Source organism: Nyctereutes procyonoides, unplaced genomic scaffold (assembly GCF_905146905.1).
Source record: "Nyctereutes procyonoides isolate TBG_1078 unplaced genomic scaffold, NYPRO_anot_genome, whole genome shotgun sequence".
In the NCBI taxonomy this organism is placed as follows: domain Eukaryota; kingdom Metazoa; phylum Chordata; class Mammalia; order Carnivora; family Canidae; genus Nyctereutes; species Nyctereutes procyonoides.
Genome location: NW_026575137.1, coordinates 2,260,122 through 2,287,135, shown reverse-complemented (window position 1 = coordinate 2,287,135; position 27,014 = coordinate 2,260,122). Strand labels below are relative to the sequence as shown.

The 27,014-nt window shown below is 36.5% G+C and overlaps 1 protein-coding gene across 4 annotated transcripts in view; it reads right to left on the bottom strand.

Moving 5' to 3' along the window:
* The window catches only part of RALYL (RALY RNA binding protein like), a 713,351-nt gene that overhangs the window by 205,523 nt on the left and 480,814 nt on the right, over positions 1-27,014 (bottom strand). The window contains exon 1 of one of the 4 annotated variants that reach the window (XM_055303499.1): positions 2,991-3,097. The exons of the other annotated variants lie outside the window; for them this stretch is intronic. Within the exon in view, the coding sequence (XP_055159474.1) occupies positions 2,991-3,027 (37 nt within the window). The 5' untranslated portion in view covers positions 3,028-3,097. Of the gene's footprint in view, positions 1-2,990; positions 3,098-27,014 lie in introns of those variants that run through there. 4 annotated transcript variants of the gene reach the window in all.

Below are 27,014 nucleotides of genomic sequence, written 5' to 3'. Positions count from 1 at the left end.
TATTTGGAAAAATAAAATGACATGTCACACACCTAAAATTAGATGTACACTGTTCTCTTTGCTGTGGTATGGGGATTATGGTATTTTCAAAATTCTGCATCTAACAGCATGTGGATCGTACTCTAGCTTTTCCCTAGGTCTGTGTTTCAAAAGCATATTCATTTTTAAGAATGTATCTCAATGTCTCTTTTAAAAACCAAAAAATGTTTGCTCAAGGTCATCTGGACTTTTGGCAAGGGAGGTTACAGGTATACATTGTTTTATACATAATATGACATTTTGAAAATTTAAACACAAACTTCATGCTTTAGTAAAGAGCATGATACGGTACGTATGAAAAAATGCAACGTTAAACACTAAAGAACAAAGTTATTTGTACTGATGATCATTCCTGCCTCCACCCAATTTGTCAAAACAGGTTTACATATATTTGAGTTCCTTAAAGTATCTGTTTGGCTCTGGCAAAATCAATGTCTGACATATGCAAACATTTCTTAATACCACTCAACAAATTCTGTGTCTAATTGAAAGTCACTATGCAGCTGTGCACAGGTGCGATCTGCTGTCTGACCACACACCGAAGCTGTTTCATTTTCCACAGCTAGAGCTCCACCAGAAGAAGGGAAAGGGCACTCTTCCCTCCCTTTCCTTCACCTCTGTAGGGAATTATAAATAATCAATCTAGACATGAGTGAGAAATGGATTTCGACATCCCACATGAATTTTCAAAGGCTTAGTGTAATTTATACTTTAAAATGTTGGTTTTATTTTTTTTAGAAGTATTTTGGCTCTCCCACCCCCTCTCTTCGATTTCCTAGCATAGCCACATGCACCTTTCCTATTCCTCTTACCAGATCCTCTAAAACAAAGTTGCATTATTTTTACTAAAGGATATTATAGTAAGGCTTTAGGGAATGAGGAAATTAGGAAGTTTATTTATGTACTTTTTCAATTTTAAAGAAAATCATAGGAGCACTTTCTTTCTTTCTAACATTGAGGTTTTGTTAAGTGTGCAATTATTGCCTTAATTGGATTACAATTGCCTCTAGGCTAGTTTATGCCTTTTACATGATCAAAAACACACACATAAAAGATATGATTGAAAATGGAAATGCACTGGTTTTTACTGATGAGATAATTTTACTGATGAGATATTTTTATATACCCATTGGATAGCAAACAATTGCATTACCTTCCACTTCTGCAAATATTATTAGCGTAAGATAGAAATTCATTTAAGGATTCTATTTGCCTTTATTGCTAACCTCTCTGTATACTTTAATTTTATCATATTCTTGCTCTCCAATATTTTATATGATTAGAATACAGAAACAGTTAACATGATATAATATAGCTGATACAATTAAACATAAGTAACACATTAGTGTTTTTTTTTTAACTAAACCATTTAGTACACCCTACTGTGTTCATCCCTGTATAATTATACATCTTCTGACTTGTCTCATGTAATTCACAATTTCTTCCTGCTGCTTAATCGCAGACTTCAGCAAGCACATTTTAGGGGAGAGACTCAGTACAATTTTTCTATAATCTTTTATTTGCCATGTGCATTAAGGTGATGATTACCTACATGGGAAAAAATGAGGGGGTGTATAAAAGATACAGGAGTAAAGGTATAAGACGGTTTTCAAGTACATGCATAATTTAGATTCATTCTTGTGGGAGGAAATCACAAGGAAATTAATCAGCCATATATTTGTAGACTTTGTACCAATTATTTTTATAAGAAACAAGCAGCAGTTATCATATGTTGTTTCTCAATCACTAGAAGGAGAGGCATCAAAAGGCAATCAGGCATACAAAATCAAACTGGCAGTCCTGGCCCTCAGAGCTTTCTCTGGTGCATAAAACTTCTTTGAACAAGAAAAATGTTAGTGTTCGGGTCTCTGGTGGAAATTGGCCAAAAATATTATCACACTCAAAAAATATTTCATTTCTATCATATTTTGGTCTTTTGATAGAGTCATTGTTGCCAACAGCCCTTCTGTAATATGAAAATATTTAATGTTATCTAAAGATATCATAGGAATAATGAAAAAGTATAGACTTCGACTATAGAACAACTTGTAGTCACCTAAGATGGTAAACAGAGTCAGTGATAGGACTCACTGGACTGACTAAGGTAATGTTTACTTTACTTTAGACAATAGGGAAGATAAAGTGGTAACGAATTGGGCTTACTGGAAAGAGAAGTGATTGGAAAGCTTTTCATGGCAGGCATATTGCTTTACCACCAAACACAGTTTTATCATAAGACTTGGATTTTTAGCTAAAGCTAATGGCTTTCAGTTCCATAATCATCTTTGTTCTGGACTTTAGGCCAGGGTAACTGTGCTGCTCCTTTTCAGTTGGAATCAATTCCTTTAGGGTAGATTACAAATGACTCCTTTTAACCCTTTAAAATGGTGCCTGTAGTGAATCATGTTACAAATATGCTCCGGACCAAGAAGTTTGGCAATGAATATCCTGTTACCTATTCAGCTTGTCATTCACAATGAACTCTCTCCCCTCTATTCTGAACTGTTTTATTTCTCCCGAGAGTTATAATTGATATTGGATAAATAAATAGAAGTTTTAGGCTAGCTTCCGAAACCCTTCGGTAGACTTCCAGGAAAGAAAATCTATCACTTCTGGAAAGAAAAAGAAAAGAGAGAGAAAGAGAGAGAACTATCCAGTGATCATGCCTGAATGAAGGCTGCTGAGCTAGACTGAAATGCATTTGATCTGTTTCTCTGTTGATTTTGTAAACCTTTCCAAAGGTTTCCATAGTAACAAGTGAATTATCCCCTCTCCCCCCAACATTTTCCAAGCATGTAAGGGGGGTAAAGATAAAGGTTAGAGGGAAAAGAGCTACAATATTTTTCCTAGTACCAGGAGAGATCTGGAAAAGTCATGATTAGTCTTTTAAGGAATCAAGTATGTTTCTCCCACCACAGTCATAAGAAAAAGTTGGGTCAGAATTTACTTACATCTCTGATGTCTGCGTTTGCTCCTGTACATGGTCATTCTGAAAAAATCCGACTTTCTAAGAAGTAATTGCTTTGACCACGGAGACAAAGAGACGGGTTGTGCTTGTGCTTTGCAGTAAGACTTGCTCACTGACAGAAGGTAACCAGCAATCACACAGTGAAAGCCAGGGTAATACCATTCTCATAAAATTACAGGGGAGACGCTACAGCCTGTAACTACTCTCTCTAATGCAAATCTTCTAGAGAAAATTGTGTTCCCTTCACCTCCCCCCAACTGATGTCAGTTAAGTTCTCGAATAAAATCTGCACTATTAAAGTGCTGTGCTTGAAGCAATGTTGTATTAAGAACAGATTCATGTATTTAGCAAGAACAGTAAAACTGAAAATACAAATATGAAATACAAAAACCCTTGTTCGATATTTATAGAAATTAGAAACTATCCTTTGGGTGCATATGTCTGTTAGCCACCCTAGAATGCTTAGATTTGCATTTTGTTTTCGAAATTCTGCGCAATTCTTTCTCTGAGCTCCCAATGCACTTTGTATGTTCAATTATTAAAGCAATTATCACTTTTAGGTTTGTTTATTTCTCCAAACAGACTGCTTCTCAGGCAATGCAGGAATTACAACATTTTCACATTATCTCCCCAGGCCTGGAAGAGAAAAGGTGTGCGATAGGGTCTCAGAGTCAGTAGGTGCCTACTATGTGTTAGGCGCTCTGTCCCCTCCTGAAAGAAGCCTCTCCTGAATCTTTTGCCCACCTTCACCCCTGTTGCTTCACTTTTGTCCTCAGACCTCTATTTTCACAATATTGTGGACATAACCTTATCTGAACACATTTCACACTGTCAACTGGACAGCATGGAAGCTTTGTCTTCATATACTGTGCTCTCCGCTCTGAAAGCAACGGGCTGCACCCAGCAGGAGCTCAGGAGCACTACCTTTCCACCAAATGCTCCAAAATTGTGTATGATTTCAGATCTCCTGCATGTGGTAATTAGGGTGTCTGAAATGCAGTTTTATTTAAAATACCAAAGGATTTCTACACCAGCGAATAACTTCTATGTAATAAGACTTCCTGATTATACATTAAGCTTCCATCTTCCAGTGAAACGCAGAAGACATTTTCAATTGCCCAAATTCTTTTCTTTCTTCTTCTTCTTCTTCTTCTTCTTCTTCTTCTTCTTCTTCTTCTTCTTTTTTTTTGGTGTTAACAAACTCAGTCTACTTATTGATAGTAGGAGATATTCTTCTTAAGAGAAGGCCTATTTCACTGTCAAGAATATTTTATATTTAAGTAATTACTACATTTCATGATCATAGATTTCAAGAATAACGTTTCAGCAGGTTTTTAGCAGTATTCCTTTCTAGTTTCTTTTACTTTTGAGTACCAAACTGCAGTGTTTAGCAAAATCCCTTGTCAAACACCACTATGGTTATATCTTACTATAAGACATAGTCAATTATGAAACACTGGAAGGATTTCCTTGTGTTTTCTCTAATACTGAGATTAAAATCTTTCAATAAATAAAATAAGTAGGCCTTTGCTTAATGACATATAATACACCTTATATTCCACAACCTTTAACCTGCTTAATTTTTCTCCATAGCACTTACGTATTTACTTGTTTTTCTGTCTCTGCCTACTACAGCATTAGCTTTCGGATGACAGGTTATCGTTTTTTGGCGATACATATCTAGAGGGCCTATCAGTGCCTGGTATAAAGTAAGCTCTTGGTAAATGTATGCTGAATAAAAGCCTTTTTTTATAAAGTAATTTAAATTATAAAGACAATAACAGCTATAATTTATTTTTCAATAAATCTGGACAATAGTCAAATTTATGTTTGTGGACTATAGTTACTTTCTTACTTGATGCAAATACTTGTCATTTCATGTCTATCTTTTGGCCCCAAAGTTAATTTGGATGAGTTCACTGTTTGGGGTGGAATTGTATATACTTAGGTGTAAAGATAAATTTCAAATTTCCTGAAACAAAGACACAACCACTAAGCAAGTTCTCCTTTATAAAAGTTACTCGCTCCAGAAGACTAACAAACTATAAAAGTCTATTACAACTAAACAAAATTAAAACCATTTGTCCTACAAATATTATACATACCTATGATACCAATAAATATGTCATTGGTGATTAAGAGGCAGCAATAGCCTAATGATATAATGATGTAAATGGTACTAATTGTAATATTATTTATATGGTTCCAACACATGTGTAATTTTTCTCTTTTCACATGGCTAGTGCTGTAGTATCTGCAATTAATATCAATCTGAACAATTTTTGCAAAGGCCATGTAACAATTTAAATTGGTTTACATATACTACAACCCCTCACCCAGCCTCACCCATCTCACAGTAAAACAAGTATCCTGACTTGTACTCCTCAATGTTTGTACACTGTTGCCTTCCCAACCTTATACCAGGATTGACTTTCTTAGTTTCCACACAGGGATTTTCATGTTATCAACTCTTTCATACATTACTTTTCTTATCTCAGGGAATACAGAGGCATCCACTCTTGGACCTCACATCTGTGCTTAGTGTTTTCAACCATCAAAATTGGGACCTCAACTATACTTGATGGATGAAGACCAACTTCATGAGCACCATGTTGCAGTACAGGTAGGAAGATGAGAGGGTGGTAGAAAAAGTAGCTGAGGGAGAGGGGAAGGTCTTAGCTGGGAAATTTTCATCTGTAAGAGTAGGGAGGAAGAATGCAGACATACAGGACAGAAAAAGTAGCTGAAGAGAGCACACAGGTCCGGGTATCTCATTTGTTACCCCCCCCCCTTAAGAATTCAAACAGAGTACAGTTGTCTTATGTTTAAAATCAGCTTTATGCCTATAATATCAGAGGCCAAAAGGAGTATTACTTGCCTTATAAAATCTCTCTCTACTCCTTGCAACATGATTTCCTTTAATGGACTCAATCTTTTTTGTTTAAGATTTTATTTATTTATATTCGAGAGAATGAGAGCATGAGCTGGGGTAGAGGATGAAAAAACAGACTTTCTGCTGAGCAGTCAGTCCAACAACTGGAGCTTGATTCCAGGATCCTAGGATCATGACTGAGTCAAAGGCAGATGCTTAATCAGCTGAGCCACCCAGGTGCCCCTACTGGACTCTTTACTTAAAATACATACTTTAAATACAAATTTAATGAATGCTGATAAAAGAGAAGGATGACTAAATCTAAATCTAAAATCAGATGATTATGCCAATGCCTTTCCCTTTTTCATGGAAGGAACCATTTAAAAAATTAAAGTATTTGGCAAAGTAAGAGACGATGATTTATAACATAAAAGAAAAATGAGAAGGAAGGAAAGAGACAGAGGGAAAGAAAGAGAGGAAGAGAGAAAGAAAGAAAAAGGAAGGAAGGAAGCAGAGAGAAAGAAACAAGGAAGGATGGAAGGAAGGGAAGGAGGAAGAAAGAGAGAGAAAGAGTGTATTTTTTTTGTGTGTGTGTGTGTACAATGAGAAATAAAGGAAGTACAAGCACTCTGCTAAGTACACATCACGTCACATAATCTTTGCAATTCCGTTACTTAGCTATCCCTGCCTTCCTTTTAAAAATGAGTAAGCTTTTCTATTTCTTCCTGCTCCAGTTTTGGTAGTTTGTGGCTTTCCAGGAATGCGTCCATTTCTTCTAGATTGCCTAATTTATTGGCGTAGAGCTGTTCATAATATGTTTTTAAAATCGTTTGTATTTCCTTGGTGTTGGTAGTGATCTCTCCTTTCTCATTCATGATTTTATTAATTTGAGTCTTCTCTCTCTTCTTTTTAATAAGGTTGGCTAATGGTTTATCTATCTTATTAATTCTTTCAAAGAACCAACTCCTGGTTCTATTGATCTGTTCCACAGTTCTTCTGGTCTCAATTTCGTTGATTTCTGCTCGAATTTTAATTAACTCTCTTCTTCTGCTGGGCGTCGGGTCGATTTGCTGCTTCTTCTCTAGCTCCTTTATGTGTAAGGTTAGCTTTTGTATTTGAGTTCTTTCCAGTTTTTGAATGGATGCTTGTATTGCGATGTATTTCCCCCTCAGGACTGCTTTTGCTGCATCCCAAAGATTTTGAACAGTTGTATCTTCATTCTCATTAGTTTCCTGAACAGGCCAATAACCAGGGAGGAAATTGAAGAAGTCATCAAAAACCTCCCAAGACACAAGAGTCCAGGGCCAGATGGCTTCCCAGGGGAATTCTATCAAACGTTTAAAGAAGAAATCATACCTATTCTACTAAAGCTGTTTGGAAAGATAGAAAGAGATGGAGTACTTCCAAATTCATTCTATGAGGCCAGCATCACCTTAATTCCAAAACCAGACAAAGACCCCACCAAAAAGGAGAATTACAGACCAATATCCCTGATGAACATGGATGCAAAAATTCTCAACAAGATACTAGCCAATAGGATCCAACAACACATTAAGAAAATTATTCACCATGACCAAGTAGGATTTATCCCCGGGACACAAGGCTGGTTCAACACTCATAAAACAATCAATGTGATTCATCATATCAGCAAGAGAAAAACCAAGAACCATATGATCCTCTCATTAGATGCAGAGAAAGCATTTGACAAAATACAGCATCCATTCCTGATCAAAACTCTTCAGAGTGTAGGGATAGAGGGAACTTTCCTCGATATCTTAAAAGCCATCTACGAAAAGCCCACAGCAAATATCATTCTCAATGGGGAAGCACTGGGAGCCTTTCCCCTAAGATCAGGAACAAGACAGGGATGTCCACTCTCACCACTGCTATTCAACATAGTATTGGAAGTCCTAGCCTCAGCAATCAGACAACAAAAAGACATTAAAGGCATTCAAATTGGCAAAGAAGAAGTCAAACTCTCCCTCTTCACCGATGACATGATACTCTACATAGAAAACCCAAAAGCCTCCACCCCAAGATTGCTAGAACTCATACAGCAATTTGGTAGCGTGGCAGGATACAAAATCAATGCCCAGAAATCAATGGCATTCCTATACACTAACAATGAGACTGAAGAAAGAGAAATTAAGGAGTCAATCCCATTTACAATTGCACCCAAAAGCATAAGATACCTAGGAATAAACCTAACCAAAGAGGTAAAGGATCTATACCCTAAAAACTATAGAACACTTCTGAAAGAAATTGAGGAAGACACAAAGAGATGGAAAAATATTCCATGCTCATGGATTGGCAGAATTAATATTGTGAAAATGTCAATGCTACCCTGGGCAATTTACACGTTCAATGCAATCCCTATCAAAATACCATGGACTTTCTTCAGAGACTTAGAACAAATTATTTTAAGATTTGTGTGGGATCAGAAAAGACCCCGAATAGCCAGGGGAATTTTAAAAAAGAAAACCATAGCTGGGGGCATCACAATGCCAGATTTCAGGTTGTACTACAAAGCTGTGGTCATCAAGACAGTGTGGTACTGGCACAAAAACAGACACATAGACCAATGGAACAGAATAGAGAACCCGGAAATGAACCCTGAACTTTATGGTCAACTAATATTTGACAAAGGAGGAAAGACGATCCACTGGAAGAAAGACTGTCTCTTCAATAAATGGTGCTGGGAAAATTGGTCATCCACATGCAGAAGAATGAAACTAGACCACTCTCTTGCACCATACACAAAGATAAACTCAAAATGGATGAAAGATTTATATGTGAGACAAGACTCCATCAAAATCCTAGAGGAGAACACAGGCAACACCCTTTTTGAACTTGGCCACAGTAACTTCTTGCAAGATACATCCACGAAAACAAAAGAAACAAAAGCAAAAATGAACTATTGGGACTTCATCAAGATAAGAAGCTTTTGCACAGCAAAGGATACAGTCAACAAAACTCAAAGACAACCTACAGAATGGGGGAAGATATTTGCAAATAACATATCAGATAAAGGGCTAGTTTCCAAAATCTATAAAGAACTTCTTAAACTCAACACCAAAGAAACAAACAATCCAATCATGAAATGGGCAAAAGACATGAAGAGAAATCTCACAGAGGAAGACATAGACATGGCCAACATGCACATGAGAAAATGCTCTGCATCACTTGCCATCAGGGAAATACAAATCAAAACCACAATGAGATACCACCTCACACCAGTGAGAATGGGGAAAATTAATAAGGCAGGAAACAACAAATGTTGGAGAGGATGTGGAGAAAAGGGAACCCTCTTACACTTGGTGGGAATGTGAACTGGTGCAGCCACTCTGGAAAACTGTGTGGAGGTTCCTCAAAGAATTAAAAATAGACCTGCCCTACGACCCAGCAATTGCACTGTTAGGGATTTACCCCAAAGATTCAGATGCAATGAAACGCCGGGGCACCTGCACCCCGATGTTTCTAGCAGCCATGTCCACAATAGCCAAACTGTGGAAGGAGCCTCGGTGCCCATCGAAAGATGAATGGATAAAGAAGATGTGGTTTATGTATACAATGGAATATTACTCAGCCATTAGAAACGACAAATACCCACCATTTGCTTCAACGTGGATGGAACTGGAGGGTATTATGCTGAGTGAAGTAAGTCAATCGGAGAAGGACAAACAGTGTATGTTCTCACTCATTTGGGGAATATGAATAATAGTGAAGGGGAATATAAGGGAAGGGAGAAGAAATGTGTGGGAGATATCAGAAAGGGAGACAGAACATAAAGACTTCTAACTCTGGGAAATGAACTAGGGGTGGTGGAAGGGGAGGAGGGCGGGGGGTGGGGGTGAATGGGTGACGGGCACGGAGGGGGACACTTGACGGGATGAGCACTGGGTGTTATCCTGTATGTTGGTAAATTGAACACCAATAAAAATTAATTTATTAAAAAAAATAAAATAAAAATGAGTAAGCTTTCCCCAGATGAGGGCAGGTGCAGGTAATAATATTCAGGGACACTATGTGACTTCGGTAGTTGTGTTGAGATTGCTTTATTGAAAAATAGACCAATTTGACTTTAGGACTGAATGAAGGGACAATGCACTGGGTAGCTGCTGGAGAAGACTTATGTAGAAGTGTCATTATAATTTCCCTAATAATGAACTGAAATTTAAAAAAAAAATGATGTTTGCTGGAACTCATCACAGGGAACGAACACTGCGGCTTAAGGAGAGCTAACATTCATCCAGGGAGTGTGCATTAGGTGCTAGGTTGTTCTCTAAGAGTTTTACAGGATCACTCACTGAATACTAAAAACAATCCCATGATGGATTCCTCCTCCTCTTACTATTATTTTGTTTTTTTTTTCCCTTTCTTAATGTTGCAGTAAGATAAGGCTGAGAGATTAAGTGTTCTGACTGAAACCTCACAGAGAACAAGAGGCAATGCCCTGCTTTGAACTGGTTGATATTTCTCTTGAGCCAGTGCCATGTAAGGTTGAAGCGATGCTCTCTGGTAGCTGTTTAGGTCACAAGGGATGAAGACCCACAGAGGGATATTTCCAGAACAGTTAGTCGTGCTCAACTAACTTCCAAGAGGGATGAGTGCAGTTAACCACAGGCTGCTGGTGGGGATGCTCACGGTGAGAAGCACCATGGACTCCTTGGGATGGCAGAGGTCTGCTCGATTCTGCAGGAGGCGTGACTTCCCCTTCTCAGACATCACATGACCCACCTCTCCTCCCGCTGCCCCAGCCCTTATCATCCTTTCTTCCACATAGAACACTGCAAGAACATTTAAAGACTACCCAGAGTATCAAATGATTAGTCCATCCAGAGTTCTGACATCCTTACTAGTTTAAAAATTACAGTATGTATGTAAGTCATGAGTCACTAAGTCCTACACCCAAAACTAATGTTACACCGTATGTTAACTAACTAGAATTTAAATAAGAACTTGGAAGAAAAAATACATAAAAATTAACAATATGTGTTAATTTTGACAGAACTTCAAATAATTTTATCAAGACTTAGTAGGTGGAGTGTGGAGCACTATTTAACTTGAACTGCATGATGCTTACATTTCGGAGACTTGCTAGAACAATAAAAATGTTAAAACTGAAAAGGTGTAAGGTGTGAAGTTCCCCAAATTCCCCATTTACAGATGTCTGGTCTACCACAGTGAGCTTTTACAAGTTTGCTGGATGGAAAACTTAAGGGAACCGAGGGGCAGGTCCTGGGGCTATTTGAACCGGGTACTCACAGCAGGGGCTTCCATCCAGGACTCCCCAGAGGTAGCCTACAGCTTTTTCCTTCAGAACACCCTAGTCCAATATTATTTCTTTAATTGATCTGAGTGATAGCTCAACTTCCCTTTGGTCAGTTTTTCTCAGGTTCGCACAGAAAGTTACCTGTAGTTGACCTTTCTCTTCTGTCATTCTTGTCACTCTGCAGAACAACGTTCAGATGTGGACCTTCTCTACCTTTCCCTCACTAGCACGTCAGCTGCTCCTGAGGGAACTCCTCCTTTTCTCAGCTTAGCTCTGAGCACTGCCTTCTTTACTAAAACATCTCCTTGCTGGTGCAGTCCCTATAAATTCTTGACAAAAGACCTTTGCTCAGATATTTCAGGGATATCACCCAAATATTTTCAACCCCAGCAAAATCACTGATCCATCTTTTTGGCAGTTTAAGAAAATGTATCTGTATTTTCTGTGCATGTCTATATTAAGTGATTTACTGCTTTGCCTAATGTCCTGGAACTGGATCCATACCTGTTTGCGCAGAGTCAAGTGCCTTCTCATTAGTGGATAATCTAAAAAAAGAGTTATTAATTAAAATATTGATGGCTAACATATTAAAAAGTCTTGTCATTTTACCTAGCACCTCATTTTACCATCAGATTTAATCATTGTTCTTTTTTAAATCAGAGAAAATATAAAATTTCCTAATTTTCCGTCCAAGTTTTCACTTGTAATATTGGTTCAGATGAGTGAGAAAATTTCCAGAATGATGCTGCTTTATACTTGACTATTTGTACTTCACAAACAAGTCAACTGTATAATCCTCAGTTTGGTTCACTAAATATTTTTATGTATCTGGAAAAGACTTTTCTAAGATTTTTTGTAAACAAGAATTGGATTTTATTATTAAGTCTTTATTCATTTCTTTGGACTTTCTCCAGTTCCTAATGCTCTAATATCAAAGAAGTCTTTAAAATCATTGAATTTTAAAAGAAATGTTTAATACTTTAAAGTATTCAACACAGTTAAATGTTTCTCCTTGATCACTCACACAACAGTTGATTTTTTTTTCACTGAATCTCCTTACTGGTCATTGTTGTTGAGCATCCTTGCTTTTGCTTAATTCCCTTTCTTTGTATGGTTCCCATTTTACCTTCTCTTAGTTTCATTGTTCTTTCGCCTTAGCCTAAGTTTGATTTTTCATACTTAGTTTTATCTTCTTAGTGGTCTTATTTTCCCATTCATATTTGGATAAATCTATTTGCATATTGTCAAGGATAATGGCATTCTATCTTTTTAATCACATCCTTTGAATGGGCCCAAATATTTAATGGCTCCTAAATGACTTTTTTTTTTTAAAAAAAGGCTAAAACATACAATTAGATTCGTTTTGAGTTTTCTACAGATTATAACTAGAAATATGAAGTAAGGTATATGTGCCTGTGTACATAGTCTATTTCACTTCAACATATCTTAGAAAATGTTGACTGTTACACACTAAAAATGTAGCAATCCTAGACCTAAAATGTACAAAGTCTCTTAGGGTTACAGCCACATAAAGAGTAGTATATCCGTAACAAATTACCTCACAGACAAGTGAACACAATAATAGAGTTTATTGGATGTGGGCATGATGTGGGGGAAGTGCTGAACCATGTTCCCTAGGGGTGTTTTATTTATGAAAAAGACTTCCTCAACTTTGTCTCAGACTTAGCATCTTCACTGTGTCCTGAGATGGAAGGATACTACTGAGTTGACAAAGAATCGTGGTGAGACATTAAAACATCCTTAAAATCACAATAGTTATTATGTTCATGAAAACTATGTGTAGAATTTCACTATAATAGAATTAACAAAATTAGAAATATATCTCTCTCCTTTTCTTTATCTATATACCTATGTATCTACCTATCTATCATCACCTATTTACCCATCTATCTACTGATTAAAAACCACAGAATTGTGAGTTGGAGAGCTAGTGTCTACAGTGCTTGGAGGATGAACTTTCAGTGGCCAGACTCTAGTTGGGGAAGATCCTTAAAGGAGCAGAGAAGATGCAGGGTAATGGTGGTGACCTGAGGCAGATGAATGCAAAATGTAGAAATGTCCATGGAGAAATAAAGTGCAATAAGTGCTTTTGCACAAATTGCTGATTACCCAGCATATTGCCTTTTTCTTTTTTTCTGGTTGGTTCTTATCTCCATCGACTTCCTCCATCAGACTTGTCTCTGAACTAGAACATTTGGTTTTCCCTTTCTATTTTTAATTCTGCTATATAAAATTATATACTCTATTGGATATATGTGGTAGTGAAGCATAAGTAGGGGGTAAGTCACCTTAAATTCTTATTAGTATGAGGCAGAGTTTAAGTACATTATGCTAAAAAAAAAGTACATTATGCTGAATCGCAGGGTTTAGCATTTTATTGTATGTTGCCTTGCATTCTCTGCTTTAAAGAGTATTTACCACATTGTGGTTAGGACCACATATTTTAATTTCACATCATCACCTCTACAGTTAACCAATATTCATTTCATAGTGCAAGCAATATAAATACATATGCGATCTTTTAAATGAAAATAGTTCATTGATTAATTACAGAGCCAAATGAAAACATATCAACAATTATTATGTGTTTAGTGCCAAGGATTTTACTTACGTTATCTTATTTAATCTTGAAACAGTTATGTGAGAAAGGAATTGTTATCTCATTTTGCAGATAGGAAAACTGAGGTTCAAGTGAGGTTCAGTTCACAAAGCTCGTGAGAAATAGAGCTGAAATCTGCATCTACGTTTGTGAATTGCAAAAGCCGTGCCCAATTCATGATAGTATTATGATACTAGTATTATTCATCTTAAATGAATGTCAGACGATGAAATCAAATTCAGAAAAAGTAGAAAACAGAGCACATTATCTAGAATTTTACTTCAATTTGAATTGCTGGACCTACTGCTATTCTTTCGGCAGATATACCTGCTTTTAATGTGTGAAACAATGGGAGAATAAATTTGACACATAGGATTTCAATATGGTATGCATTGTGATACCCATTCTAGGACTCCAAATAAAAGATTCTAGAGATGCATGAACAAGGATTCTAAAGATACTAATGTAAAGGCAACACAGAAGCCTAATAAATGCATATTATATATGCATATTAACTTAAGATCCAGTATGGATTTGGAGAATGTTCTTCAAGGAAATGAATCAAGTGGGTTAGAATGACCTGGGGGAAATTTCAAATAAAAAATAGATAAAATCAGGGGCACCTGGGTGGCTCAGTGAGTTAAGCATCTGACTTTATCTTGGGTCATGATTTCAGGGTCTTGAGATCCAGCCCTGCATCAGGCTCCCTGCTCAGCAGGGAGTCTGCTTCTCCCTCAGCCTCTGATCCTTCTCCTTCCTTGCCTCTCCTCCCTCCACCTCACTTGTGTGCTCTGTCTTAAATAAATAAATAAATAAATAAATCTTTAAAAAAAGATAACATTAAGATAAGTAAATTAAAAAAAAGATAAAATTAAGATAAATAAATCTTTAAAAAAAGATAAAGTGTACACACCACACACACACAATCTTAAAAATATTGGTCTAGATTTTATTATGGTTTGTGTTTTAAAAATGTAATATTTAAAATGAACAGAGAGCAATACTAAGATGTGTGATTACGGACTTTTAAGACTTTTTGGCTAAATATGAATTTCTATTTATGAATCATGTTCAGCATATATTTATTTCTGATGATAACATCAAAAGTTACTTCAAAATTTCTAATAATTTCCAATGTAAAATGTGCATAAAATATCTTAAGTATATATTAATAGAATTCATTTCAGCCTGTCTACAAAAGTGGTATACACAGCAGTCCTGTTCTCCTAATTTCTTTCCTGTTCATATTTAGTTATAATTATCACATTGATGAGCGACTTCAGCCTGCTGAGTTGAATAGATTGAATTTTCAGGTATAATTTAGCATTACATAGCCCACGGGTATTTCAGGAATCCAGCTCCAATCCTCATTTTGTGTGTATTTGTGTCTGCTAAAGAGCTCAGAACCACCTGGATAGTCTTTGACCTCACATATGTGTTCAAAGACAACTATTTGAATAAACTCTGCATTTGCCATTACCAGCACAGCAGTATGTGAACAGTAAATATGTAAATGAAATTCATGATTCTCTTACTGTTATAAAAACCATTTTTAGATGTTTACTTAAACGGCCTTAGATACAGAAACAGGACTGTAAGTGGAAAAAAAGAGTCTCAAATTTTATTTTCCAAACTATCTCCTTTAGTTTGATGAACACTAAATCTCAAGTTATCTTTAAACCCTGTCTTGGAAAGCTTTAGAAAACCCACCTGAACTGTGCAGTAAATACATAAATGAGTCATTAGGGGGCTCACAAAATATGAACACAAATACAGCATGTGAAAAGGTGATTATTCAATTTCAAAAGCCTTTGGTTCCCAACTTCTAAGACTACTTAAAGAAATGTTTGTAAGAAAGTAGCATAGCAGAGAAGGAGCTGGGATTTCAGCTTGCAACCACTTTATCTTGGTTCAATGAGAAAAAAGAATGTTTTACTATTTTTGGGGGAGTTTATGGTATGTGCTTCCAGTAGCACAAATACCTTTGTTCCCACCAGATTAATCATATTAATCCAATTTTTATTATAAAATTTAAGATTCTATGTATGATTCCTCACTAAAATGAAATTGACTTTCATTTTTTTTTCATATCTCCAATATATATATATATATATATATATATATATATATATATATATATATATACTTCATGCACTCAGACTGTGCCATGTGGGTAATATGATGGTGAGCAAAGATAGACACAATTGGTATAGTTTTTATTTTAGTGAGTGGTACAGACAATAATTGAATGATAACATAAAAAAATATATTCTGTAAGTTCAAAAATAGGTGCTCTGAAAGTAGATGTATGGTCCTATGACAGTGTATTTTTTTATTTTTTTAATTTATTTATGATAGTCAGAGAGAGAGAGAGAGAGAGAGAGAGAGAGAGAGAGAGAGGCAGAGACACAGGCAGAGGGAGAAGCAGGCTCCATGCACCGGGAGCCCGACGTGGGATTCGATCCCGGGTCTCCAGGATCGCGCCCTGGGCCAAAGGCAGGCGCCAAACCGCTGCGCCACCCAGGGATCCCGACAGTGTATTAAAAAAACAGCCCTTGACAGGAAGTTGATTCATTCTTCTCTAAGCTCTGTGGACGAGAGCTGTGCAAGGAGTTCTGAAAGAGGAGAGTTCCAAGTGACCACAGGTTATTAGTGAGAGATAGACCAAGATTGGTGGGACGCTTGCAGGACTATGTGGATGTATAAAGTGGATGATGGTACACAATTGGTATTCAACAAATAATGCTGATAGAAGTTATTCTTGTGTTAACTTTGTTACCAAGTTGTAATAACACTCCAAACAGTTGTTCATTACTCAAAGTAAGACAATAATAGTTAATAGAATTCTATGCCTCATTACTCCATTCCATAGATACTTATTAAGCATGTACTTGCATGAGCTAGAAGGGGGCAGAGGAAGATAAAATAGCCATGGTTTTAATCTTGAAATGTTATTCACTAGTAGATATTATGTGAATCCAAAGGTTCTTAAAAATAATGTTTAATGCAAATGCTAGTTAAAAATATCTGTCCATATCTAACAGGATAAATGTATATGGTACCCTGACACTGTAAAAACTGGTTTGAGTTTTGCAGAAATGGCACTGAAAGATGACAGAAAGCTGTGTAGTATGTCAGTAGGTATCTGAAGGAGCTAATTTCATGCACATCACTGGACAAGACATCTTGAGAAATTTCAGCGGAAGCAAAGCAAAATATATCTATGCTGGAGGACATCATAGGAATGAGGCCAAGATATATGTATGTGAGTTGGAGCCCATGGTCTCAATGGGTTAGTGACAGCTGTCCGAATATACTGAAGCAGCTGAAACTAATAAATTGCTGAGTACAAAGGCCTGCCACATTCTGAGAAATGGTTAATAAATACAACTTCCGAAAATGGTAACAGGAATTTTTTTGTAACGAGAGCACTAAATCAAGGCATTTCTGGTTAATAGTCATTCCACTTGACATTACTCAACATCTGACAATGTTAATTATTATCTTTTTCTCGAAAACTCTATTCCTTGACTTCTAGGCCACTGTTTCTTATTTGCCTTACAAGCGTCAAATTTATATTTATGGATCAAACTATGCACAATGACAGATTCAGATTCTAGAGTTGCTAAAAAGTGTTTTAAGGCTCCAGATTTGGAGCCAGACTGGCTTATTTATTTGGATATCAGTTCTGTCACGCAGGTGCATGAGCTTGGGCAAGTTGCTTTACATATCCATACCCAGTTTCTTCATCTGTAGAGGTTTCCTCATCTATAACACTATCCCAGGATTATTATAAGAAATAAATGAGTTAATGTATAAATAGTGCTTAGAACAGTGACTGGCATATGCATTAGCTGTTATTATGAAATATATCGATGTAGATGTCCACGAATCATGCATATCAAAGCAAGCATGTGGAAAAAATCACACTTCTCTTCCACTGTTTATAGCCAGCTTACAAACATGTAAAAGTAGAACCCACTATATCTACTTCATTTGTTACTATATTCCTAGCAGCCAACTTGTGTCTGAAATATACTAGCTCTTCTCCAAATATTTATAAATGATGGAATGTATTAGTTTTCTGTTTTGGCTCTAACAAATTACCGTAAACTTAGTGGTTTAAAATTGCACAATTTTTTTCAGATTTTATTTATTTGTAAGACACACACACACACACACACACACACAGAAAGAGACATAGGCAGAGTGACAAATAGGCTCCCTACAGGGAGCCCGATGTGGGACTTCAACCCGTGACCCCTGGATCATGCCCTGAGCTGAAGGCAGATGCTCAACCACTGAGCCACCCAGGCATCCCTAAAATAGGATGGATTTATTCTCATAATTTAGGAAGTTAGAAGTTTAAAATAATGCATGGGTCTGGTAACATCATTTCTGAAGAATTCAGAGGAGAATCCATTTGTCTTTTCCATCTTCCAGAGTTACTTGTCTTCCTCATCTCATGGCCCTGTCCACCTTAAAAGTATGTCACTCTAACCACTGGTTCCATTGACACATCTTTTTCTTCCTTTGACATGCCTGCCTCTTACAAGGATACTTGTTCTTACCACTGGACTATTCAGAAAATCCAAGATAATACCAGCATTTTAAGATCCTTAATTTAATCATATCCGCACAATCCCTTCTGCCAATAAAGTAACATGTACATACAAGTTCTGGGGATTAAGACGTGGATATCTTAGGAAAGTCATTATTCTCTCCATCACAGTCTACTCCCTAGCTCCCAAAGAGTCATGTCCATTCCTCATAAATAAAGTCTCAATACATTTTAGTAAAGACTCAAAGTTCAAAATCTTATCACCTCAGAAATCCCACCGGAAAAAAACTTTATGATGTTTCAAGGATGGGGGATAATCCCTTGTGGCTCTTGGTTCCACTCCAGGACCATAGCCCTGGCTTCTGGACCCCATGGCTCCATCCTCTGGGCCTACATTCTGCCTTCAGAGTCATCTATGTTGTTTTGTTTTTTCCTTGAGAATAGTACAAGTTAATAGTAGAGGAGTTTTGTCATACTATTTCCTGTCTGTAGAATTTTGTTGAGTCCATCAGTCTTTATTTTGTCCTTTCTCTATCCTTTCCAGTTAAGATGGCAGTATTTCTGCTTGTATAACACCCTCAAGAACCCTGTGGTTCACTCCATTAGACAAGCAGATCCTTCACAATTCTTTTGGAGAATTCTCTATTCCTGGCTTCCGCTAAGATGGCTGAGAGGGTCCATGAGACACAGGCCTATCTCTTCAGTCACCTCTGTGTGACTGAACACGCCGATCTTTTTATCCTTTCAAAGTGTTAACAATAGATTGGCCAGTCACACTCTGTAACATCTCTGGAGCATGCTTTCCTGACAGCAAATCTCCTTATTTTGGCATCTTTTGCAGTCTGGATAGATGGAGAATTCCTCACATTATCAAATCCTAGTTCCTTTTTGGTTAACAGTTATTTCCTGAATTTATCTCTTTCTCCTCACATTTTACTACAAACAGCAAGAATAAATCAGGTCATACTTCAATGTATTTTTTGTAAATTTCCTCAGCTAAATATCCCAATTTATCACTCACCACATAACTGCATTACAGGTACCACATAACAGCTCATCTGCTTTCCACAAAACTGTAGGACATAACTTAGCAAGCTTTCTACCTATTACATAACGAATAACTCCTTTCCAGGTTTTCAATAACATATTCCTTATTTCCTTTGGAGTCCTCACCAGTATAACTCAACTTAACATTTAATGTCCTTTCTACCAACAGTCTGCTTATCATGAGTTAAGTATTCCCTAAGGCAATGTAGATTTTTTTTTCTAGTGCTCCTCACTTTCTTCTGTGTCCTTAAACATCCATTCTCTACTAACAGTCTGTTAAAAGTAATCCAGGTTTGTTTGTTTGTTTGTTTGTTTGTTTTTATCATATTCAAAATTCCTCCAGCCTTTAATCATTACCCAATTCCAAAACTACTTTCTGATTTTTAGATATGTGTTACAGCTACACTCTACTATTAGTTACATATTACTGTTGTAACATATTAGCATAGTAATAGTGACTTAAAACAACACAAATTTACACGAAGATACATTATAATTAAAACGTCAGAAGTTAGAGAGGATCTTAAACATCCAGAAAAAAGCAACTTGTTCTGTACCAGGGACTATCAGTTGATTTCTCAGCAGAAACTTTGCAAGCCAGAAGGGAGTCGTATGATAAATTTAAGTACTGAAAGCAAAAAACTTGCAATTAAGAGTTCTCTACCTGGTACAGTTATTGTGTAGAATAAAGAAGAGATAAAAGGTTTTCCAGACAAGCAAAAGCTAGAAGAGTTCATCACTCTTAAACTGGCCTGAAAAGAAATGTTAAAGGGATTCTTTTAAGCTTAGAAGTCACTAATTAATAACAAGAAAACATATGAAAGTAAAAATCTCACTGGGATTAATCTAGTTTTCTATTATGAAGAGTTAAAGACAAAAATAGTAAAAATAACTATAATTTTAAGTTAAAGGATTCATTAAGAGATGTAAACTCTGACAACAAAAACATAAGATCTCCCAATAAACAGAAGTCCAGGACTAGATAGCTTAACTGGTAAATTCTATGAAACATTTTTTTAAATTTTATTTATTTATTCATGAGAGACACACACACACACACACACACAGAGAGAGAGAGAGAGAGAGAGAGAGAGAGAGAGAGAGAGGCACAGGCAGAGGGAGAAGCAGGCTTCATGCAGGGAGCCTGACGTGGGACTCGATCCCAGGTCCCCAGCATCACGCCCTGGGCTGAAGGCAGCACTAAACTGCTGAGCCACCTAGGCTGCCCCTATGAAACATTCAAAAAAGATTCAATACCTATCCTTCTCAAACCCTTCAAAAAATCGAAGAGAACAGCATGCTTTTAAACTTATTTTTACAAGGGGGTAGGTGTTATCCTGATACTAAAACCAGACAAAGATATCACACACACACACACACACGATTACAGCCCAATAGATGCAAAAATCCTCAACAAAACATCAGCAAACTGAATTCAATAATACATTAGGAGGATCAAACACAATGATCAGGTAGGAATTATTCCAGGGATGCAAGAATGGCTGAACATCCACAAATTAATCATCATGAATCACCACATTAACAAAATGAAAGATAAAAACCATATGATTTTTAAAAGATTTTATTTATTTATTCATGAGAGATACAGAGAGAGAGGCAGACACATAGGCAGAGGGAGAAGCAGGGTCCCCGCGGACAGCCTGGTGCAGGACTTGATCCCAGGATCCAGGGTCACGACCTGAGTCAAAGGCAGTCACTCAACCACTGAGCCACCCCAGTGCCCCTGGTCAGTCCAGTTTTCACATTGCTACCAGAATGCCCTAATGCCCTCACATTTTTGGTTCCTTGCTAACTGGCTTCCAAATGACAATAACATCTAAAACTCTTAGCATGGGCAGCCCTGGTGGTTCAGTGGTTTAGCACCGCCTTCAGCCCAGGGCATGATCCCGGAGACCTGGGATCGAGTCCCATATCGGGATCCCTGCATGGAGCCTGCTTCTCCCTCTGCCTGTGCCTCTGCCCCCCACACGCCCCCCTCTGTCTCCCATGAATAAATAAATAAAAAATAAAAATAAACCTCTTAGCATGAGATTTATGATCTTCCGAACTCTGGCCTCAATTTTTCTTCTTTTATAGTCTTAAGCTTCCACCACCCTCCATAATATGGGAAAGGCACATAGATATAGGTTGTTGTATAAATCTACCCGAACATTAATAATAGCATTTGTTTATGATGTTTATTTTTGAAAGGTCCTTCCTCCTATTCTATTTACCTCAAACAAGCTTCTCCTGAAGCTTCTTCTAGCACCTTCATTTGGAATTTGTTTCTTCTTCTATACTTACATAATAATTTATTTATAATATTCACCACAATCTACTATAACAAACTATAGTGTGATTTGTTTTATAATTAAAATTAAATATTTCTCTCTGCCTTTCCCATAAGATTAATTATGAGGATAGAGTCAGTTTCATACTTAGTTTTATATCTCCCATAGTGCCCAATACTCTGTACTTAGTGGGTGCTCAATAAAACGTTACATGAATTGTGAAATTGTGAATTAATAAATAATCCATCAAAAGGCAAGCATATACAGAGTTGCTTAATAGCCATTATGCTGCAAAAAAAAAAAAAATAGTGCTTAATGTGGCTTAATGCCATGAGGGAAAACTAAATAAACCACCAATACCCTCTTTGATTCTTAGGAAAATAATTCTTTACTCCTTTAGCTAAAGAAATGGTCATGATATGCAATACTTCAGTTTTTTAGTAGACTGGATTATTCCCCCCCACACCTCTGTGTGTGTGTGTGTGTGTGTGTGTGTGTGTGTGCATACACGTGCACACGTGCACCATTATAACTTTTACATTTCTCTTCTATTCCTGTATGGGAGTATAGTAACTCTTAATGAAATCTAGTAAGATAGAAGAGCCTTGCAGCTATCTGATCCACTAATACAGGGCAAACACAGCCACACGGCCTAATAAGCAAATGGAAAAAAAGGGTAAATTTCAACTGCAGATTCACTATTTAGTGGTACAATGACATTGGATGGGTGCTTCTCATGCAGAATGTATGATGATACTTATAATTACATGGAAGATCTTACTGGACTTAATAAAAGTAGAGCTTGTTCCTTGAAAGTCTTCAAGAGTGGTGATGCAGTTGAACCAACAAAATTTATTTTCAGTTAACATTCCACGTGATCATAGATAAGAGGGCCAAGATTAAACTCTAATTATAGAAGAGGATAAAAGTTGTTCATCCATTTATGTAAACTTTTGCTCCTTATACAGAATGCTGACCACGTTCTTCTATGTTACCAACTAAAAAAACAGCTGCAGAAAACAGACTCACAAAAAAAAAAAAAAAGAAAAGAAAAAGAAAACAGACTCACTTCTAGGTACTTTACTAGAGAAAGGAATATACTACAAAATATTAAATAGGTTACATGAACATTGAGAGGGATGAAGAAATAGATTTTAAATTGACCTTTCATCAAAGCTCACTCAAATCTACACTGCAGAACTGAGCACCCAGATAAGCTGCTGCCTTTCTCAGGAAGTCACTTCCCGAGTACAAAGTAGGCTCTTTAATTGCCTAATGTAGAATCACGCCATTGCTGCAACTGATACACCCTGAGGATTAGGAAACAATAGCTCATTCCTAAACCACGCTGTATCTGTTACAATCCAAACCAGCAAAATAAATGACTCATACTTTGCATTTTTGGTTTCCCAGTGTTTGAGGCAGAGCAAGTATTACCAGAAAAAGTATGGAATAGATGTCGTATCCATGTCCATCATAGTTATCATCTGTGGTGAACTGGAATACAAGAAATGTCATAATATGTCCACTGAATGCATTACTTTGCCTCAAATAGCATTAACTAGATAAAAATATGAAACTTCTCTGAATAGCAATAGCATTTTAAAAACAAAAATCCAATCTATAAAGAACTTATTAAACTCAACAGCAAAGAAACAAACAATCCAATCATGAAACGGGCAAAAGACATGAAGAGAAATCTCACAGAGAAAGACATAGACATGGCCAACGTGCACCTGAGAAAATGCTCTGCATCACTTGCCATCAGGGAAATACAAATCAAAACCACAATGAGATACCACCTCACACCAGTGAGAATGGGGAAAATTAACAAGGCAGGAAACCACAAATGTTGGAGAGGATGCGGAGAAAAGGGAACCCTCTTACACTGTTGGTGGGAATGTGAACTGGCGCAGCCACTCTGGAAAACTGTGTGGAGGTTCCTCAAAGAGTTAAAAATAGACCTGCCTTACGACCCAGCAATTGCACTGTTAGGGATTTACCCCAAAGATTCAGATGCAATGAAACGCTGGGACACCTGCACCCCGATGTTTCTAGCAGCCATGTCTACAATAGCCAAACTGTGGAAGGAGCCTCGGTGTCCATCGAAAGATGAATGGATAAAGAAGATGTGGTTTATGTATACAATGGAATATTACTCAGCCATTAGAAACGACAAATACCCACCATTTGCTTCAACGTGGATGGAACTGGAGGGTATTATGCTGAGTGAAGTAAGTCAATCGGAGAAGGACAAACAGTGTATGTTCTCATTCATTTGGGGAGTATCAATAATAGTGAAAGGGAATATAAGGGAAGGGAGAAGAAATGTGTGGGAAATATCAGAAAGGGAGACAGAACATAAAGACTCCTAACTCTGGGAAATGAACTAGGGGTGGTGGAAGGGGAGGAGGGCGGGGGGTGGGGGTGAATGGGTGACGGGCACTGAGGGGGACACTTGACGGGATGAGCACTGGGTGTTATTCTGTATGTTGGTAAATTGAACACCAATAAAAATTAATTTATTAAAAAAATAAAAACAAAAATCATGTTATGTTTCTCTGCACGTAAAATATCTAAGAGCTTCCATTAGATTAATTAAGCCCATGGGAATGGTACCAATGGATTGCACACAAGGTACAAGTTAGTCTCTGCCCATAAAAAAGTTGACAACTTCAGCTGGGAAGATAATGACTGGAAAAAGATGACACCAAAAGCCCAGACTGATACTTCTTTATGTAAAACTCATATGAATAGAATTTAGTGGGAAAAATGACATACACAAATAAGTGTACAGAAGTTAAATGTGGAGTAGGTACATTCTTCAAAGCGAACACGCTATGTAATCAGCACCAAGATCCAGAAATTGCCCCCTTCTGTCTCTTCCCAGTCACTTCTTCAAGTTACCAACCATACCAACTAATAACACTATAAATTGGTTGTTTTTAAACTTTATATAAATAGAATCATGCCCTGTGTACTCTTGTATTTGGTTTCTTGCACTCAAAATTATGTCTGTGATATTTAAGTATGTTGGTGGAGGCCATAATATTCTATTCATTTTAATCACCGAAGAGCATTTGGTTATATCAATACACTACAATTTTTCTTGTCCATTCGAATGTTGATGGACTTTAGGGTGGTTTCTAATTTGGAGCAACTGGAAATAACACTGTGAATATATTTGTATAACTCATTTGGTAAGCATATATATTTGTTTTTATGGGGTACAGATTTATGTCTAGGAATAGAATTACTAATTCATAAGATAATATATCATCAGCTTAATAGATTTGACCAAGACTTTGCTTTAATTATTGTAGCTATATAATATTTTCCAAAGTGCTTATATCAATTTACACTCCCACCAGCAATGCATGGGAGTTCTCAATGTTCCACATCCTTGCCAATGTTTGTCAGTACATTTATTTTAATCATTTTGGTGGGTGTGTACTGGGATATCACTATAGTTTTAATTTGCATTTCCCTAGTGATTAATGAGGTTGTTAACCATTGTGTTTTTGTTCATTTATATATTCTTTCTTTAAAGTGTTATTTCAAGTTTTCTTCCATTTCTCTGTTGACTTTTCAGGGTTTTTTTTTTTTTTTCCCTCTAATTTGATTTGTAGGAATTCTTGACAAATTTTGGATAGGAATCCTTTATTAGATATATAGATATAAAGATAGAGATAGACATACCAAATATCCTCTTCCATACTATGGCTTGCTTTTCACTCTCTAAATGATACATCTGATGAACACAAGTTCCTGTTTTTAATTAGGTCCAATCTTTCAAATTTTCTTGTTGTGGTTATTAATTTCTGTTACCTTTAAGAGAACTTTGTGTTCACCAAGATAATGAAAATATACTCCTCTGATTACTTCTTGAAGTTTAATTATTTTCACATTTTGATCTCCAATATAACTGAAATTAATTATTTGTATGGTGTGAGGTATGGATGGGGGTGATGGTGTCAAGATTAACATTTTTAAGTGTTACACCAGACTTGCATTTTTAGAATAAATCCAACATGACCATTATACATTATCTGTTCTATAGATCATTGCATTCAATTTGCTAATATTTAGCTCTTGTTTAGATTTTTGGATTTATGTACATGAAAAAAAATCGGAATTTTCCCATTCCACTGATTTCAGCATTGCTTCTCTTGCATGTGCTTTGTTTTTCTGTGCTGAATCTTTCCTCTCTGTTCCTCCTCCAAGAGAGTTAGAGCCACTTTCCTTTGTGATTTCATAGTACCTGGAGCATCTCTCTGCTAAAGGCCTTACCATTTCCACACTAGACTATAAGGGTAAAAGAATGCCAGTATTTATAGCTTAGGAAGTGCACTATTAATCTTTCTTAAATTCAATGGGGCTGGGCTTAATTCCTTAGGGATATAACCAGATAATTTGGAAGTCTTACTTTTTATTTTTGCATCTTATTGTATCTCTTAATTTACCCTCCCCTTAACTACTTAACGGCAAAAATAAACTGTTCTTATTAAAATGCACAATTTAATTTTCCTCTAGCACAAAGATTTAGAAAGCCAAAATATAATATATAGTTTCAGTTAACCAGAGATGGCTAGAATGTCCCAGATTTGATCTCAAGAGAGACATGTAGAAAAAGATAACCCTCCTTGTAATCCAGAAGGCCATACTTTATGTATGACAGAAACCAAAGTCCCTTTGGCTCTCCTTCTGTAGTGGTTGATCAGAAGCACATTTATCATTTCTAAATCTTTTATAAAGTTATCCTGACAAACAATACAAAATGTTTGCATTGCAATAAAACTGAAGAAAGTAATTTTAACTTTTAGGTTTAATAAATATCAGCCATGTGGAAATTCTCCAAACAGTGCTTTAACCTGCCTGTAAAAATGTTATAACTGTGAAATGCTTACAGATGCTATATTTCTTTTCCTTTTAACCTCAAAAATCACTTTTATAAGGATAAGGATTTTGGCAATCGCACCATTCAAAAGCAGCTATGTCATTTTTTCCCCCTGTGAATTCATATTTCTCTGACTTAGCTTCACTGATAAATTTATTAAAAAAATATATGAAATAACAGATGCTATCTCCAAAACCTGGGTCCTCACAATCCAGCTCTTTGAACTTCACCATCTACTTTCTTTCTCTTTTTTCTAGATGTGTCTCAATTGTTTAATATTTGGCTATATATAGAACTTAGACTGATTCTATCTCTCATATTATTTAAATGTGATGATGACACATAATATTTTTAAAGTACAACTGTTCTTCATATTAGCAATTTATGAATTATTTGCATCTTATCATTGGACATATAATTGGCTTTGTTGGTACCTTGTTATTTTGT